Genomic DNA, 19,854 nt, shown 5'->3' with positions numbered 1-19,854 from the left:
TTTAAATTTTTAATAATTAATGCTGAAGAGTATAAGGTATTTTTCCTTTTCGCCCTCTATGCCTCTGCCCAGCGGACACCGGCCTCCTACCACAAGCATTCACACTCCTTATTGTCTGTGTCCATGTTGTTAGGAAATATACGACACAGATACATGTGATTAATTTTTTACAAAAAGCAGACACTTCCCTGCCTTCCCTTAGGCGGGGCTCTGGGTCAGATTCAGGGAGTTTGCCTGGGACGAACTGCCCATTGCTGTCCTGGTTGTAAGCCTCATGGGGTCCCTTAGAGTTCAGGAGATGCATGCCTTTGGGGAAGGAGAGGAGGAGTGGGGAGGTGTGGGCATCCTCTAGGGCAGTGGTTTTCAACCTTCCTAATGCTGCGACCCTTTAATACAGTTCCTCATGTTGTGGTGACCCCCAATTTCATTGTTACAAATTGAACATAATGAAAGCATAGTGATTAATCACAAAAACAATATGTAATTATATATGTGTTTTCCGATGGTCTTAGGCGACCCCTGTGAAAGGGTCATGCGACCCCCAAAGGGGTCGAGACCCACAGATTGAGAACCGCTGCTCTAGGGAGAAGCATACCCTGGAACCTTCATTTTAAGGGGTTTCAAAGGCAAGGCATTTAGGGTAGGATCTCAATTGAATATTTGTCAGCTTTATGCTGATATACCACAATGAGATTTATTCTCTTAACTTCATCTGTCCTTGGGTGTGGCTGGCAAATGGCACTAATTGGATTTCTGCTGTCTCCCTGAGTAGGGTACTTGAAGCTATTTACCATTTTTTTTTTCTAATTCTCACCTGAGGATATGTTTCTATTGATTTTAAAGAGAGAGAGAGAAACATCAATGTGAGAGACAAACATTGCTGGTTACCTCCCTTACACACCCCCACTGGGGATCCCACCTGCAACCTGGGTATGTGCCCTAACCAGGAATCGAACCTTCAGGGTGCACCGGAAGATATTCCAACCAACTGAGCCACACCCACCATTGCCAAACCATTTACCCTTAAGTGTCCTTGGTTTAGGGAATATAGGATTTACTAGATGGCCACAAACTGGTGTTTAACTGTCTATTTCCCTCTTCCCCTTGTCCTGTCTCATTCGGATTGTTGTAGAGATCAAATGAATTAATTCATGAAATGAAACAATTAAGGACAGGCTTCAGTCAAGTGTCAGCTATTGACTGAGTGCATGGTAAGTGTTGGGTACTAGCCCAAGCCCCGAGGGTTCTCAGTCAATAGTCCCCACCACAAGCAAACTGGACTTGTTTTTAAACAAGTACTGCAACTGACGTATAACATGTTTTTAAAAAATTTAGCGGATTAGATGTAAAGAACTAGTAGGCTTTTTAAAGCGAATCATGACCGGAGAAACATCCCATCCAGCAACTAGAAGGGCTCTCTTAGGAGCTGTACAAAATGGGAGGTTTTTACAGGAAGAAGTTTGGGGCAAGGGCACTATAGTGAAAGAAAATAATGGAGTAATGTTGGGCCGGAGCATCTTTTCTCTGTGGGAAGAGAAGAGGAACGGGTTAAAATGCTCTGCGTGCTAGTTTTGATCCTTTGAAGGACATGTCTGGAACCACTAAGCCTCTGGTTCCCCCAAACCCCGGGACTTCAGATCCTAGCTTATCTGGCACTCACCTCCACTAGCTCCTGGACCTCTGGGCACTTAGGCCCGGTGCATGCTGGGACTTGTAGTCCCGTCCCTCTAGCTCACAGGCCTTGCCCCCACCTCCCATTGGCTTTCCCTGAAGCCCCGCCCCGAAGTTCCACCTATCAGCATGGCGCAGTCGGCCCTCAAAAAGGAGACGGAGGTCACAGCACTGCAATCACTGCAAGGCGAACCTCCGGAGCTGCTGGTCTGAGGCTGCGCGTCACGAGAGGTTCCCACGGTCCTGCTGTTGCTACCGCCGTCGCCGCTGCGGTCCGCCGCCGCCGGTAACTTCCGGGGCCGGGGCCAGGGCCGCGCGTCTGCCGAGGCTCTGTGCCTCCCGGCTGGGATTTTCAGCCCCCCTCCTCCCCCTCCCCGGCCCTTTCAGAGTAATCGCTTCTCACCCTGCGAAGGAGAATTTCTGGAAACGAGGAATCCCTGGGGAAAACCCCGTGAGCTCTGAGCCCGCCATCCTGTGGGGGTGGGGGTGGGGGTCGGGGTCGTCGTGGGCGTGGTGGGCTCTCTGTTGCGCGTGCTCAGCCTGAGCCCAGGCTCCACCTCTAAGAGCCGGGAGGGACCGGCTGGGGGAGAGGAGAGGGCGTTTGCTGAGGTTCCACAGCCCGCGAAGGCTGGGCAGGGTCTGGGGCTCGGTTCCGACCTTTACCATCCAGGGACAGTGCAGGCTGCTGGTGCTTTTAATGTGGAGGATTGCACCCGTTCCCAGCCAGTTCGCTGTAGCCTAAGGGGAAGGGCGGCCAAGGACCACAGAAATGCCCAAAGCTCCCGGGAAGCTCTGGTTCTCTGAGGCCTGACCTGGTGGGAATTGCAGGGAGATTCACGTCAACCACGGAACTGAAAGTTAGCTGGACGTGGTCCCCTGCCCCTAGCAGGATTGAGGTTATCCCTCCTACACGGGTTCCATGGTGAGAACTGCAGATTCTGGGGGCTGGGAGAAGGAACTTTGTGTCAGGGATTTCTTTTTACGGGTGAAAAATGTGCACAGTTTGAGACTTTCCCTGTGATATGTAGTGAAGGGAGGAGCCCAACTTTCTTTACTGTGAGGCTGCATTAGTCAGCCAACAGGTGTTGAGCCTTACTGAGCTTTTCTAGCTGGGATTATTTCCTAAAGGGGAACCGACCCAGTGTTACAGGGTCAGCATTAACCCCAGGGGAAGCGTAGAACTTTGCTGAGAAAGGGTGCTTGGGTGGAGTTTGAGGAAGGGCCAGGAGCTGCTGGGATGGAGAAGACTTGTTTTCACCTGGAAAACAGCATGGGGAAGGCGTGGAAAGAGCACCGATTTGGGAGGTGGAATCCTGGAGCCTGACGGAGCAAGGGGTTTCCTGTGGGCGGTGGGTTTCTTGAGCCATGAGAGGACAGAAGTACATCTAGCAGGGCCTCCTGTGCTGCTCTGAGAGATTTGGATTTTGTCCTGAAAGCTGAATTCAGTAGATGCGTATCTTAGATACCCTGTCGTGTAGAAAAAATCCTTGGACAGTGAGCAACCACCCTCGGGAGCTCATTGCAGTAATTCCCAGGAGAATTGCTGAGGGTTTTAAAGAGTGGCAGTGGGAAGGGAGAGGAGAGGAGAGGAGAGTTGTGAATTGGTATGGAGATGGAATACACCATACCCAGTATTGTTCAGTAAGAATGTATTGAAGAGGACTGTTCCTGGAATTTTCCAACCTATGACTATCTGTTAAGGAAATGCCCAGCATTTTTTTTAAAACTGCAGATGTTGCTTTGTGGATGGTAATCGAATCCCATTTTATGGTGGGGAAATGGTCACATGTATCAAAGGTGTTGAGATCAGGATGATTAAACATACTGGACTCTTGTAACCCAGTAGATGCAAATTAAACCCATACTTAGATCACTTTCTATCCATCAGACTAGAAATAATAAAGTTTGAGGAGGAGCAAGATGGGAGACGCTGAAGAGGGTGCTTTTCCGCAGGCAGGACCCTCCACTGCCCCAGTTTCGTTCAGCTTCATTCGCACGGCTGCCCGGAGACGGCTGGCAGACCCGGGAGATGGCCTGGGTGTGGCTTCCAAAGAGAAGGGTTTCTTGATTGTGGAAGGAAGGAAATTGCAGAGTGTTAATCCCTCAGAAGCCCCCAGGGAACCCGTCGTCCCTTTGATTCAAAATGGCCCTGGAAGACTGCCACCAACCCAGGCTCCTGGCCCATCTGCTGAGGCCATGGTGGGTGGGGTGCTGTCTCAGGCTGTGAAGGAGCTCGTGGAGGAATCCGAGAAGTCTCTGGAGGAGAAGGAGAATGAGGGTGTTGACCCCATACTCCCTCTCTCCAGGATCCAGAACAGATGCATACCCAGCGAGGAAGGGGCAGACAGCAAACCCTGGGCTGAGACAGTACCCAAAGAGGCAGATTATGAGGCAGTCCCTATGGAGGCCTATGGGCTGGCCATGTTGCAGGGCATGGGCTGGAAACCTGGCCAGGGCATCGGCCGCACCTTCAGTGAAGTGGTGAAGCCCCGTATCAACACACCGAGGCCTAAAAGGTTAGGGCTAGGCACCAGCCTGATTGAGCTCCAGGCCCTGGCCCCCACCAGCCCCCTCCGCCTGCTGAGGCCAGATGAGGAACACGAGAAAGATAAGGAAGACTGGCCTCAAGGATTGGCACCTGGAGGAGCTGTGGTGGTGCTTGCTGGCCCTCACCGAGGCCTCTATGGTAAGGTGGAAGGCGTCGATCCTGACAATGTCCAGGCCATTGTTCGTTTGGCTGTGGGGAACCGCATGGTGACTGTGCAGGAGTACTTCCTCAGGACTGTTTCCCAGCAGGAATTTGACAAGAACTCCTTGGATCTCAGCCAGGTGAGCAAAACTTCTCCAGGGGGAACAGCCTTGTCCCGGAAGGCCTTCCAGGATCCAGACCTCCCCGCCCAGCGGGGAGCGGAAGAGAGGAAGAGGAAACACCTTCCAGGCCGGCAAGAGGAGCTGACATCCAAGAGGGAGAAAGCAGCTTCCAGGAGGCAGCACTGGTTGCACAGGGACCTGCGTGTGCGGTTCGTGGACAAACTGCACAAGTATTATAACACCAAGGTGACAATTGAAGATGTCTTCAGTCCAGATACTTGTATATGTCAGACAGATGAAGGCCAGGTCCTGGAAGGCGTCAGGGAAGACATGCTGGAGACCCTTGTCCCCAAGGTCCAGGGCAGCCGAGTGATGGTGGTGCTGGGGCCACAGGCTGGACGGGTGGGCCATCTGCTGCGCTGGGACAGAGAGCAGAGCCAGGCGGTGGTTCACCTGCGGAGAGAGAACCGGCTGGTGGAGCTGCACTATGATGCTGTCTGCGAGTACGTGGGTCCCCGTGACTCGGACGAAGACTGACCCATGGATTCACTCCATTCCCCAGGCAGTTCCCAGTTCTGTCCTGTGGAAAGCCTGTCTTTGTGAAGGTGGGGAGGTCATTGTTCCGTCCTGCACGTGCAGCCCTGGACGGTACGAAATGGATAGACCAGGAGAGAGGCTAGAAGCAAACCTAGTATTTACCAGCATTAATATGAAATAAAAACCATTTTTAAAAAAATGATAAAGTTTGGTACTATCAAGAGATGTTAGGTATTTGAAGAAAGGATTCACTACGAGTGGAAGTGAACCTTCAAACACTATAGCTACTAGCAAAATGGGTATATCTTAAGACTCGGTGGTTCTACTTATAGAAAGTAGCCTAGAGAAACAGACATTTGTATGCAAGAAGAGTATTAGGATGTTTATGGGAACATTTATAATGGTAAAAAAAGATCAAAATAGACTAAATGTCCATTAGTAGGGGACTGTTTATAAAATGGATATATATTTTTCTAAAAGTATAATATATTGATTGGAAAGAAAATGCTAGCTTCCTATAGTGGTTACCTTGTGTGGGGAGAATGGGACAGCACATGGGGAAAATTTCATCTTTAATGTTTTGTTTGTTTTATGGGGAAAGAGACTTAACAGATTTACAAAATATTAGCTGTTGATGGCCTTTGATAGGTAATAAGATGTTTTGTGTTATATTTTGTTTATTTCTGAGGTTCAGTATCTACCCTTCTTGCAACATGAATTGGAACAAATTTTAACTTAATATGTAGCTATAAAAGTCATTTGGGGAAAAGACTGTAAACTACAATGATACCAGGTTTCAAAAATGGAAATTCAAGTGTTAAATAAGTAGAGAAAATAAAAATTTTGAAAAACCATTAACCATTGGCCAATCTTACTTTGCTAGATTTCTAAATTTTTCTACCATTAGTAGATTTAAAAATGAATTTTGCCCTATTTGGGTGGTTCAGTTGGTCAGTGTCTTCCTGTAAATCAAAAGGTTGCAGGTTCAATTCCTGGGCAGGGCACATGCCTAGGTTGCGGGTTCAGTCCCTTGCAGGCTGGTATGGGAGGCAACGGATCAGTGTTTAAGCTCTCATATCCATGTTTCTCTCCTTCTCCCTTCCTCCCTCTCTAAAATCAATACAAACATATCCTTAGGTGAGGATTAAAAAATTGAATTTTTTACTATTCTGATGTACGATTAGTTGCTTATACCTTTGTAATGTTAAAATATAATTTATCAAGAAAAAGGTAAAGTCCATCACTCCATACAAATATAAAAATGAGCAAGTGAGTTAAAGATTATATTTAACTCATTCATGAGGAAACTTGTAGGTCAGAAAATATTGAAATGAATGTGCAGATGGAGGCAAAACTGGCTTATTTCTACAGTGGGAGAAGTCAGTCGATCCTCCACTTGATAGAATTAATTTGAATGTCTTTGGATAAGAATTATTTGCATTGTTATCTAAAGTTTATAGAGCTGTAAGAAAAACACCAGTAGAATTTTTAGATACTAGATACCCTAGAACAGCAGTTCTCAACCTGTGGGTCGCGACCCCTTTGGGGGTCGAACGACCCTTTCACAGGGTTCGCCTAAGACCATCGGAAAACACATATATAATTACATATTGTTTTTGTGATTAATCACTATGCTTTAATTATGTTCAATTTGTAACAATGAAAATACATCCTGCATATCAGATATTTACATGACGATTCCTAACAGTAGCAAAATTACAGTTATGAAGTAGCAACGAAAATAATTTTATGGTTGGGGGTCACCACAACATGAGGAACTGTATTAAAGAGTCGCAGCATTAGGAAGGTTGAGAACCACTGCCCTAGAAGGACATGCTCTGATAGAATCTAATTTGCCCCTGGATCAGAAATTTTCCCTGTAGGGAAAATAAATTATTAACCTGAACAAAATGTTTTTTTCATTTGAGAGTTCAGATGAGATCTAGTTGGATTTTAACCCAAGTCTTTAAACAGGAAATAAAAGGATCTGAGAACTGAATAGTCTCTTCCTAATTCAGTTCTACCATCTCATTTCATAGATGGATAATAAAGGACCAGAGAGGCCCTCAGATCTCTCCTGAGTTAGTAGTTATAAGTCCTGTGTTAAAGAGAAATTGCATCGGACACTTGTTAAAAACAGCAAGGCGGGTTTTTACTATATTTCAGGTGTTTCATTAGGGGAGAGAGACTCTGGTATAGAACTGAGCTTAACTCTGAAGACAGGACAGCTGGGACTTAAGGGTGAGAGGGTGAGTGGAGGAAAATTACTAAGAGGAAACTTGATTAGTTATCAAAGGTGGGAGATTCTCACAGGATTCTTGCTAAAACAGCTCAGCAGGCCAAGGCTTAGCTGGGAAGAGGGCTGAGAGGAGCTTGGCTCAAGTTTGGTCAAGGGGGAGGTTTTGTATCTCTTGCATGTTGTCAGCCGGTACCACTTCCGTGATTTCATTGTAAACTTCTGGAGAGCAGAGTAGGATCAAAGACCTTCAGGTTGGAAGGAAGGCTCTTTTCAGATGTCCTTGTCTAGCTTGGCTTTGATGGTTCGCTGTTTCTAACCCAGAGCCAGTAGCAAATCACATCTGGCAGTGAGAGGATACAGACAATCGATGGTGGTTAAGGTGTGGGCTTTGGTGTCAGACCTGGGTTTGAACTTGACTCTGCTATATAGATGGTCATGTGACCGTGGCCTTATTTCTTATATTGTTGGTGATATTTTATCTCAAATGCGCACTCTGCCCCAAACCTCCCAAATGGATCGAACCCCACTTGATGGTCGGCTTCTTGAAGTCAAGCATGAAGTCAAGCAGAATCCTTCCATTGAATCACTGACCTAGTGTAGCCTGGTAACTGAAGGGGTTCCCAGGACCAAGTGCGAAGAGCAGAGGTTTCGTCCCTGGAGGCTTGTGAAATCCTTCGTAAAGGCTTGTGCGTTGACCTTAGCCTTGTGTGGATCAGGGTGTCTTTGATCGCCCACGCGTGCCTTAGAATAGCCGGGTGAAGAGCACGGTGGGTGTCCTCCTGGGGGAAGCACGGAGGCCCGCTCTGTGCTTGGGCTCCAGGTGTGGGGTGTAGTGTCCCCATCTTGGTTACAGGGCCTGCCAGACGTTTACATAAACAACTTTTATGACTCGCCAGGTGATGTAGTGGAAAAAGCAGTCTTTGGAGTCAGATCTTCATCACTTACCAGCAGCGCCACTTGCCAGTAAGTTTCTCTACCTCTGAGCCTGTTTTCTCCAACGTCTGAAGGGAGTAGTGAGATTGGCCCACGGCTGCTGCGAGGCTTGTGTGAAGTGCCTTGCACATTACACGCTCAGAGCAGACAGCCACGGTATCCCACTCTCCCAGCCTGTGCTTGGGGGGACTTGCTCCTCCTCCCTGGTTAGAGTATCAATAGTCTGTTCCTTTTCTCCCCACAGATGTCGAGCAGACTAAACGCATATCCCCTAACAGTACACCTTGGAGATCTTTCCGCTCTTGGCACATTGAGTTCTGCCTTAATCTTTTTAAAGGCTTTACGGTAGCCCCTTATAAAGCATGTACCATAATGATTTAACTAGACAGTCCCTGTAGATCAGCGGTTCTCAACCTGTGGGTCGCGACCCCTTTGGGGGTCGAACGACCCTTTCACAGGGGTCGCCTAAGACCATCGGAAAACACATATATATTACATATTGTTTTTGTGATTAATCACTATGCTTTAATTATGTTCAATTTGTAACAATGAAATTGGGGGTCACCACAACATGAGGAACTGTATCAAAGGGTCTCGGCATTAGGAAGGTTGAGAACCACTGCTGTAGATGAACGTTTATGTTTAGCTGTAGGGTGGGCTCTTGCACCTCCTTAAAATCTCTCTTTGAAAATGATACTCCTACTGGGACTCTCTCTCCTGCCTTAGATTTCTCCTGGGCGCTCATCATCACCTGTGTATTTCAGTGGTCCGTCTCTTCCCACTAGAATGTCAGCTCCGAGAAGGGTTTTGTTCCTTTGGTTCCCTCTTTGGTGCCTGGGAGCCCCTGGTGGGCTGGGCCCTGTTTGTTGGATGGATTGGGGGGGGGGGGGGGGCGGTTAGGTGGAAGATTGAAAGCAGCAGTCACAAAGAGCTAGTTTAGCAGGGACCATTGCACTTTCTTCATGACTTTTTTCACTTTGCTGCAAGATTGTGACTTTGTCAGGAATGTTGCTGATCAGGAGGAAATTGCCGCCCAAGGCCGGCTGCTTTGAGAAGTGTTCACTGCTGAGGGGCTGAGGGTAATGGAACGATTATAGTACTTCCACTTTCCATCTTCACCCCAGGCCCCTATATGTTTCCCCAAATAGTGTTAGTACATGTGTCTTTCTAAAGTGACATTTTCCAATCAGTGTCATACTGTGAGGCTTTTAACTTGCCCTTACGTTCAAGGAACCACATTCTGTTTATAAGAAAGAAAATGATAGAGGAGAACCATTGCCAAATGTTAGCTATAAAAGTATCACTGTGTGTTTATAAGGCACTTTTCCTCACTGAGAAGTAACTTGCTAGTATATTAGTAGAAGGATGAAAGGAAAACTTGAATCTCAAAAAATAACCTGGCGGTACTTCAGTAGCTGTTGCTTTATTTGCTAATTTAGGCAGTTTAGCTGCCAGCGCTCATTCTATTGTTCACAGTCAGGCCAACCATTTGATTGGAGTATTTTACTTATCCTTTTTGGCCCTAACTCTGAAGGGAAGCAGTCGCACCAGGGAGTGCCTCCAGAGGAATGAGCCTCCTCGGGATTAAGTCACATGAGCCAGACTCAGAGAGACTGGTGTGCACACCAGGGAGCCATTTAACGATTGTGGAGGAAAGATGATAAAGCCAGCCACGCTCAACCGGTCATGTGGGCAGAGGACACCTGCTCCCTCCCTAGGACAGACCAAAGGGACCGCTGGTTTTATTACAACAATAGCCACGTCTCTGGTGGCTTTCGTGACGCAGTGGGAGAGTGGAATAGTTGTGGCAGGAGATAGCATGACCCGCAAGGCTGGAACTATTGGCTGTCCAGCCTCTTATTGAAAGCATTTGCCAACTCCTGTCCTGGGGAAGGCTTCCCAGGGAGGCTTAGTGGCAACCTGCAATTAAGGATGAGCTCAGAATCGAAGAGCTGCTGAATGAGTCACCTCGGTAGCCACTGTCACACCCCCTCCCTGTGGGGGCTCCTAGGGAGCTCTGGGGGCAGGGGTGTGCTTTTGCTTCTTGGCTCTCTCTTGGCTGACCTTACCGATGCTTCTTTTTGTTTGTTTGTATAATTGTAACTTCTGTTGTTCCCTCCGAGGCCCACAGTGAGCCCTGGGCAGGTATAGTGGGCTTGGGAGAGCTTCCGTCGGTGCGTGGGTCACGTGAACAGGCCGGGGGTTCTGCGCCTGTCTATGCCCTCATCTCTCTGTTCTTTGATGTCTGCTACCCGCCATACTAAAAACAAAAACCAACAGACAAGAACTCTTGGCCATTTAAGGATAATCTTTTTTTTTTAATCTTTATTGTTGAAAGTATTACATATGTCCCCTTTTTTTCTGTCATCAACCCACTCCAGCCCCCCCATCCCTGCCCTCACCACCCCACTGTCTGTGTCCATGGGTTATGCATATATACCTACAAGGTCTTTGGTTGATTACCTCCCACCCATCCATCCACCCCCACCTTCCCTCCGAGACTCCACCCTCTGTTCCACGCTTCCATGTCTCCGATCCACTCCATTCACCATTTAAGGATAATCTTTAAAACATACCCGGGACACCCTACTGTAGTGACCATCCATCCCTGGCCCTGCAGTGGAGCGAAAGAAACCTGAATCTGGCACCAACTCAATTTACAGATTGGGATGGAGTTCTGGGGAGGGGACCGTGGAGGGATAGGGCAGTGTCGGGATGCTGGGCTTCCGGGCAGACGTGGACTGGCGCCGTCGGGGGTGATGAGGAGGCCTGCTCCAGGAGTCCTGCGCGGCACTGAAGCTGGCCAGAAGTGCAGAGGCTCGGGCCCTACCCCAGGCCTACCCAGTCAGAATCTGCATTCTAACAAGACCCCCGGGAGGTATGGATGGACAGTCCAATTGGAGAAGCACAGCCTGGAGGCCTTCTTAGGTTTTTAATTTTCACCAGCCTCACGCTTCCTGTTTCTTCACTTATGGGGGAAACCCACTGTTTTGAGTTCTAGGCCTGGGTTAGGCACAGAACTTCTTAGGCGCAGAGGTGGTTCATATCTCAGCTGGCTGCATGTTCTGTGAGGTCAGAGGCCTTGTCCTGTCTCTACTGCCCTCCCAGGACCCAGCACTTTGTCTGACGGGTGGGTGTTCAGGAGACTGGCCCAGCAGGCGATGAATGAGTCAGCGATGCCATGGCATCGGAGGCAGAGGTCAGCCTCACAGACTCTCTGCTCTGAGTCCCTACATGTCACTGTTTTTCCTCTTATCTCAGAATGGCAGGCCTGGCTTCTGTCACAGGAAGGCTGATTTTAGAACAGCACACTCAGGGCACAGGCGGGTCTGATGTGAGGAGTGCAAGTGGCCAGGACTCGGCCTTAGTCCCGCCTTCGGTGCTTTAAAAGGTTATTTCAGGTCTCGGCCACGGAGTATAAAACGGCACTTGCGTCATTAAGAGTAACCTTGAGCCCTCGCCGGTTTGGCTCAGTGGATGGAGCATCAGACCACGCACTGAGGATCCTTGTTTGATTCTTTCAAGGGCATGTATCTCGGTTGCGGGCTCGATCCCCCGCCCTGGTAGGGCAGTGGGGAGGCAACCAACTGATGTGTGTCTCTCACATCGATGTTTCTCTCCTTTTCTCTGTCTCTCCCCATCTCTTCATTCTCTCCTTAAAAACACACACACAAAAACAATGGAAAAACATCCTCCAGTGAGGATTAACAACAACAACAAAGAATAATCTTGAGATGCAGAAGCACATAGCAGAAGGCTGGGCCAGGAATTCAGAAGGCCTGGCTCCTGGGCTGGGCCAGGCCGGGGATCTGGGCAGGTTACTTCTCTCTTGCTTCAACCTCCCCCTTTTCTAAAACAAGGATTAAATACTTGCCCTGCCTGTTGTACAGAATGCATGTAAATGGGTTTACGTGTTGGGCTGCCAGTGTTTGTTCCTTACCCAGTTTGCTTGCTCACCAGCTAATAAATAGTTACTCAGTGTTGACATTGAATGTGTATTGAACTTTGACAAACTTTATTATGTAATATACATTAACCGTAATAAAAAAAGACAAATATGAAAAGGAAAATCATCCTTAATTCTACCCACCACCAGTCGTAACTACTGTTAGATTTTTAAGTGTGCCTTCCACATTGCCCCATGCATCCATTACATGTATATTCTTTTCTTGCAAACAGTTCAAAGCATGTGCTAGACATTTTTCTAATGCAGTGAATGTTGTTGATGAACTTTATCTGCTCTATACCAAGTTGTGCCAAAACTTTAAAGGTTGCTCAGAGAGCTTTCTTGATATTCTTTAGTTTATACTCATAACTGGAACTTGTAGTGAAGGTTGGGAGTCAGGGGAAGCCCCCTCATCTAGGGAAAGGTCAGCAGAACTAAAAACAAAGTTCTGCTCTATCAACATTTTTATCTTCAGCATGTTGTCTGATGACTAAGTGGTCTTATCATTTGACCCACTTACTGTGATACTTCCTCTCTCTTTTTTTGGTTAATCTTCACCCGAAGATATATTTTCCATTGATTTTTAGAGAGACTGGAAGGGAGGGGGAGAGACAGAGAGAGAGACACATACATCGACTGGTTGCCTCTCACCCTTGTCCTGACCAGGGCCGGGGATGTAGCCTGCAGTGGAGGTTCATGCCGTCAATCAGAATCGAATCTGTGACCCTTTAGTCCAGAGGTCGCCAACCGGTGGTCCTCAGGCTACTGGTGGTCCGTGAGTTCCGAAAGGTTGGCAGCCCCTGCTTTAGTTTGAGGGCCAACACTCTAACCATTGAGCAAACCGGCCAAAGCTACTATGATACAGTGGGGCCTTGACTTATGAGTTTAATTCGTTCTGTGACCGAGCTCGTAACTCAAATTACTCGTATGTCAAATCAACAGTGAACGAGTGAGACACGTGATGCTGGGCTGATGTTGTGGCGTTCACTGTGACGTTCGCTGCGCCAACTAGCAGTGGGGTATCTGAAGCTGGCTCATAACCCGAATTTTAGCTCACAACTCAAAGCAAAAAATCGGCCGAGAGACAGCTCGTATCTCGAAAAACTCGTTGGTCGGGACACTCGTAAGTCAAGGCCCCACTGTACTTTCTTAGGGGCCAGCAATATTCTTCTGTTCTTGTCCTTCCTTTTTGGCTTGACTTGGCTTTTCTCTTCCCAGGTTTCTGCACGCGATGCCAAGGCACAGAATGATTTGGGAAGTAGCCGTGCTGCTCAGCTTGGTCCTGGGATCTGGGGCCACTCCCGCTGCTCAGCTTGGTCCTGGGATCTGGGGCCACTCCCGAGGACGATCCCGAGGATGGAGGCAAGCACTGGGTGGTCATCGTCGCAGGCTCCAATGGCTGGTATAACTATAGGCACCAGGTAGGAAGATGGCTCATCTCTTTCTTTATGGCACAAAAAAGCCATTTACACTCTTTTCAGGCTGCCAAAGGGACGTGTTAGCGAGGCTGGGGAGAAATGGGAACCCTTATGTTCCTGGGGGATTGTAAAATGGGACATCTGTTTTGGAAAGCAGTTTGCATTTCCTCAAAAAGGCCCCTGTGGCGTCACCTCAGTCTAACCGAGGTTTTTAACCCTGGAGCTGCTGACATGTGGGGCCAGGTTATTCTTTGGGAGTCTGTCCTGTAGGACGTTTAGCAGCATCCTGGGCCTCCACCCACCCGAAACCAGGAGCATCACCCACCCCAGTCTTCACCAAGTGTCCCTAGTTGAGACCCACTGGTCATCACCTTCCTGATATAGAAAAGGAAACTGAGACTGAAAGAGGAAGTGACTTCCTGAGGCCACACAGAAGTTGAGGTACAGATAGGACTGAAGCCCAGGGGTCTGGTCGAAGCCTCACAAGCCTCTTTGCCCTCCAGGCCTCTGCCTGCTGCTCTCCACACCCTTCTCCCCATCTTCCCTGGCATTTCCAACAAATCAGCCTGGCAGGGGTTAGAGCGAAAAGATGGTGCGGCCACTTTGGGAAACAGTCTGGCAGTTCCTCAAAAGGTTAAACAGAGAGTTACCATATGACCCAGCGATTCCACTGCTAGGCACGCACCCAAGAGAAATGAACACATTATGTTCTCACAAAAACCCGTACTTGAATGATCATAGCAGTATTATTCATCATAGCCAGAAAGTAGAAACAATCCAAGTGTCTATCCGCTGATGAACAGATAAATAATGTGGTCTGTCCACACAAGGGGATGTTATTGGTCTTAAAAAGGAATACAGTACCGATACCTCAACACGGATGGCCTTACGAACACGCTAAATAAAAGAAGCCAGTTGCACAGGACCATGTATTGTAAGGTCCCATTGACATCAAATGTCCAGAATAGGGAAATCTACAGAGACAGAATATCGTTTAGTGGTTGCCAAGGTCTGGAGGGAGGTGACAGTGGGGAATGGCTGCTAATGGGTATGGGATCTCCCTTTGGGATGATGAAAATATTCTAGTATTAGTGGTTATGGTTGCATGACTTTGTGAATATACGAGAAACCACGGGTTGTATATTTTAAAAGCCTGACTTTTATGATATGTGAATTATATCTCAATAAAGTTGTAATTTAGCCCTACCTGGTTTGGCTCAATGGATAGAGCATTGGCCTGTGGACTGAAGGGTCCTGGGTTTGATTCCAGTCAAGGGCACATGCCTGGGTTTCGGGCTCAATCCCCAGTAGGGGGCGTGCAGAAGGCAGCCAATCAATAGTTCTCTCTTATCATTGACGCTTCTCTCTCTCCCTCTCCCTTCCTCTCTGAAATCAATAAAAATAAGTAAGTAAGTAAGTAAATACAGTTGTAATTAAAAAGCCATTTCATTTTGTAATTCTCAGAAACCGGGAGCATAGACCCTCACAGTATGTGCTGAACTGTCCTAGAGCCTTTCACACAGTGAGCTCATTTAGTGCCTGCCGTGGGTTACATGCTGTCGTTCCGGTTCTTATTTCCTCTTTGCGAGGGAGTGGGCTGAGGCAGGGAAAAGGTCATCACCTGACCCAGTGTGGTGGTCAGAGGGCAAGGGCAGAGCCTGGATTCAAACCCAGGCCCATGAGCTCCGGAGCAGCACTGTCGGTAGGACAGCCACATGTGTCGTCGTGAATTTTCTAGTAGCTACAGTTTTAAAAAGTAAAAAAAATAGGTGAAATTAACCTCTTATTTAACTCAATATATCCAAACTATTATTTTACTTGTAATCGACATAAAAAATTGATAACAAGATGCCTTACATTTTTTATTTGGTACTAAGTCATTGGAATCTAGTGTGCATTTATATTCACGGTGCGGGCGGTTCAGACGGGCGCGTTTGAAGTGCTAATCGCTGTGCGTGGTCAGTGGCTGCTGTATGGGCCTGCGCAGGCCTCTCGTCTGTGTTCCTGATGGCTGGGCAGTGTCTCCGCACCTGGGTGTCAGTTTTCTTATCTGTTGGGTAGGGGGTTGTTTAGATAAGCTCTTGCGAGCTCTGAAACTGATGATTATTGAATGACATTTGTATGCTAGCTGAATAGGACATTTGTTATAGCAAAATGACCCTTTTTCCTTTTAATACTTAACAACGGGCCTGACCCATTTCCAGAGGAGCAACCCGAGTCCGCAGTGCTCGGCTCCCAGGCTGCTGCTCCTCCTCCTCCTCCTCCTCCTCCCCCTCCCCACGAGGTAGAAAGATGAGGTATTCAGTACGGGTCACCGATAGTGAACAGGCTGATTCATCAGCCACCCTGGTTTTTATACAACCAACTTAAAAGAATATTGGTTAAACATTATTAAGTGTAGGTATCCCATGAACCTTGCAACCAGAAAACCTTTTTTTTCTTCTTAGATGTTGCTAGTTTCCCTGGATAAAATACTTATCATTGAAATAAAGGGAAGTAAGGCAGAAGAAGTGGCCGCAGACTGAAATATTTGTTCCTGAAGGAGGGAGGACGACAGTGCGGAGGCCACAGAGGCCGAGCAGAGAGGAAACACATGTGCTGAGTCATTGCTGACCTCAGCCTGTCCCTGCTGGCCTGATACTGTTCCCAGTCAGCTGCCAACATTTGCTTTCTTGACTCTGGAGGCTAATCATTAAAAGCATTTGAGCCCGGCCGGCACGGCTCAGTGGTTGAGCATCGACCTATGAACCAGAAGGTCGGGGCACATGCCCCGGTTGTGAGCTCGATCCTCAGTGTGGGGTGTGCAGGAGGCAGCTGATCAGTTATTCTCTCTTGTCATTGATGTTTCTATCTCCCCCTCTCTCTCCCTTCCTCTTTGTATTTTTTTTTTTAAAAAGCATATGAAAGAACTTTCCCTGTAGAACCTACATAGACTTTTGAACACATTTTTATAAAGGCTTACATTTTCCTTGGATTAAGACAGCACTCATGATCACAAATTTCTTAATTGTACACCAGGCACAATTAAGTCATCGCTAAGTGCTTTTCTGTGCTCTGTCTTGATGGAATTGGGTTTCCATTTTTGGCTGGGATTCATGAGTGACATTCTGAGTGTGGGGAGGGGAAGGCCGGGGGTTGGCGGATGCCCGCAGTGGCGGGGGCGTAAGCCAGCCTCCGGTGAGTGCAGGTGAGAGGGAGAGGTCCTGAAGTGCAGGTAGCCCATGGTGACAGCTGTACAGTCTGTCCTCCGACAGGCTTGTGAAGGGAAAAGACTAGGGCCTGGGAGCAGTGGGGCTGGAGGTGGGTTTCTTTCAGGACTGAGGTTTGAGCCTGTGGAGAAGGAAGATCTAAAGCCTGGGAATGGCAGTGGGGGTGGTGGTTGATGTAGGTTGAAGGTGAAGTTCATTGTTATCAGGAGTTGGGAGGAGAGCCAGAAGAAAGAGGGTTGGTGGGGGGGTGGGGTGGAGGTCCTTGCAGGGCAGTGGGCTCTGCAGGAGAAAGCTGTTTGGTGGTGTGTTGGCAGGAGGAGAAGCCCTGAGATTGCTCCCCCACTCACCCCTCTCTGCTGGTCTGGAGTTTGTGGTTGGAGTGGAGGGAAGGCTGTGAGAGAGTGTCCTGAGACCCCGAGGAGGCAGGTGGGTGTGTGGGTTCCAGCTGAGGCCCAAGGGATAGGGGAAGTCGAGCTTGTACCTGTGGGAGGTGGAAGATGTGACGATGGAGGGTCAGGTTGCAGAGCCATGTGTCTGAAAGACCACCTTTGCTTTTATGTTTAAAAAATGTGCCCCCTTATCACCTTTTAAAAACAGCTTAACTGAGGCGTACGTTTCCTAGTACAAGTCGTAATTCACCGATGATCATTGTACAGCTAAGTGGTTTTTAGTGAAGTCATACAGCGGTGCAAGCCTCGCCACAGCCCAGTTTTAGGACACATCCATCATTCTAGAAAGTTCCCTGGTGCCCTTGGCAGTCAGTCCTCCCTGTTTCTTCCCAGCCCCTGGTAACCATGGATCTGCTCTGTCTCTATTGTTTTGCCTTCTCTGGGCACTTCTTATAAATGGAATCAGACGATATGTAGTCTTTTGTGTCTGGCTTTTCACTTAGCATAATGTTTTTGTGGTTAATCCATGTTGTTGCAGTTTTGTATTTAAAAAGTGAAGCAGGCTTTTAAAGAGGGCACGGCGGGAAGGGACCAGGGAAGAGGGCAGGGCAGGACTGAGTTAGGGGAGTGCAGTTAGCACAGGAGGCTGTCCTTGTCCAGGCCAGAGGCAGCGCAGCATCGTGAAAGAGTGTGGGCTTTGGACTTGCACCGACCTCAGGCATCGGTCCTGTGCTCCGCTCCCTGCCGCATGAGTTTGAGCATATTACGCAATCTCCCTTTGGACGATGTGAGGTGGTGGTGGGCTCAGGGAGGCAACCTCACAAAGCCCACACCCGGGCCAGTGCTCAGAGCAATGGCAGGAGGTGATGTTCGGTGTACACCTGTGGGATGAACAGACCGTGAGAACCCTTCCCAACTCCTTCCTGGCTCGGAGGTGGACCCCTTCCCAGTGACTGAGGCCAGAGCGTGCCACCCGTGTTGGCCTTTGTTCCAAGCAGGTTGTCCATTTAGCTGACAGTTAGCCTGGAGGCAGCAGGAGCAGAGCGGCAGGCGGGGGGCTGCAGCCGGCAGTCACGGGATGCATTAGCACGCCCAGCGGAACTCCCGGCGCTAGCGCTGACACATGCTGAGCCCGGCGATCTCTGCTCAGTAGTCCTGAGGGTGAAGTCTTGCTCAATGCCCTGCCCTCAAAGGTTACCTCATATGGCCCTTCCGTTTTTAAGGGGAAAAACTCATACAGGACAGATATGATCAAGGGAAGTGAGTCAAGTAGCCTTCACTATTTCCAATTTTTTTTTACTTGGTTTCACCCTACTTTTACTTCTTTTGCGTGCCAGTGGATACTTGACTCATACAGAGAACCCCTGTGAGTTCAAGTTAGAGGCAACCAGGTTCCTCCAAGGACCCACGAGAGAATCGAGACGTGCCTTTGAGACCACTGTGTGGAGTGGATGGCACCAGGCACGGCGGGATTGGAACCTGGGTTTGAAGCACTGAGCCCTTCTGAGCTTGTTTCCATCCGTGAAATTGGGGGACGGGGACGGGACAGCTTCCTGTCAAGGCGGTGTGAGGAGTCCAAGCAGCATGGGAGAGCGCTAACCGGGACATGCCGAACCTGCCCTTTCTAAAAGATACAGCTCTATAGAAACATGTTTCACATATCACATGTAAGTCATCCATTCCCGGTGCACACTCATGATTTTTTAAGTACATTTACCAAGTTGTGCAAACATCATCGTAAATTAGTTTTAGAACATCTCCATCTTCCCAATAAGACCCCTCGCACCTATTGGCAGTCCCTACCCCCGGCTACCACTAACCCATTTTCTGTCTCCACAGATTTGCCACTTATGTACATTGCATGTAAATGAGCTATACAACATGTGGTCTTTTGTGTCTGGCTTCTATTAGCGTGATGTTTGTGAGGTCTATCTGTGTTGAAGCGTGTGTCAGGACTTCGTTTTCATTGCCAGAGAGTGTAAAGCGTATGGATAGACCACATTCTGCTAGTCCATGTTCCAGTTGTTGGACATTGGGGTTGTTTCCATTTCTTGCCTGTTATGAACAACACTGCCAAGAACATTTGTGTGGATTAATGTTTTTGTTTCTTTTGGGCAGATACAGTAGAGTAGATTTGCTGGGTCATACGGCAAATTTATGTTTAACTTTTTAAGATGCCGTTAAACTGTTTTCCAAAGTGGCTGCATCATTTTACATTCCCTCAACAATGAATGGAGGTTCTAGTTTCTCCACTTTCTCTCTAACACTTGTTTTGTCTGTCTAGCTGTGAAGTGGTATCTCATTGTGGCATATATGTACACACACACACACACACACACACACTCTCTCTCTAGAGGCCCAGTGCACGAATTCATGCACCAGTGGGGTCCCTTGGCCTGGCCTGCGGGATCAGGGCTGAAACCGGCTCTCTGACATCCCCGAGGGGTCCCAGATTGTGAGAGAGCACAGGCCACCCCACCGGTGCAGAATCAGGGCCAGGGAGGGATGGGGGAGGTTAGCCAGCCGGGGAGAGACCATGGGAGGGCTCGATTGGCCGGACCCCAGTAGCGAGCTAACCTACCGGTCAGATCATCTGCCCCCTGTGTTAGTGCATGTCATAGCAAGTGGTGTGTGGCCTTAGCATATCATTAGCATATATGCTTTGATGGTGACGGACGACTGGATGACCGGACACTTAGCA

At 48.4% G+C, this 19,854-nt stretch overlaps 1 protein-coding gene and 1 pseudogene across 1 annotated transcript in view; both read left to right on the top strand.

Moving 5' to 3' along the window:
- Positions 1-1,811: 1,811 nt before the first annotated feature.
- Positions 1,812-19,854, top strand: part of LGMN (legumain) — a 34,036-nt gene continuing 15,993 nt past the window's right edge. Inside the window, exons 1-3 of the mRNA XM_023764105.1 lie at positions 1,812-1,957; positions 13,356-13,443; positions 13,481-13,558. Coding sequence (XP_023619873.1) covers positions 13,369-13,443; positions 13,481-13,558 — 153 coding nt within the window. The 5' untranslated portion in view covers positions 1,812-1,957; positions 13,356-13,368. The remainder of the gene's footprint in view (positions 1,958-13,355; positions 13,444-13,480; positions 13,559-19,854) is intronic.
- Positions 2,626-5,877, top strand: LOC102425593 (annotated as a pseudogene).

The sequence above is a fragment of the Myotis lucifugus genome, unplaced genomic scaffold (assembly GCF_000147115.1).
Source record: "Myotis lucifugus unplaced genomic scaffold, Myoluc2.0 scaffold_316, whole genome shotgun sequence".
Lineage (NCBI taxonomy): Eukaryota > Metazoa > Chordata > Mammalia > Chiroptera > Vespertilionidae > Myotis > Myotis lucifugus.
Note: the sequence above shows the minus strand (reverse complement) of the source record. Positions and strands in the feature narration are given on the sequence as shown.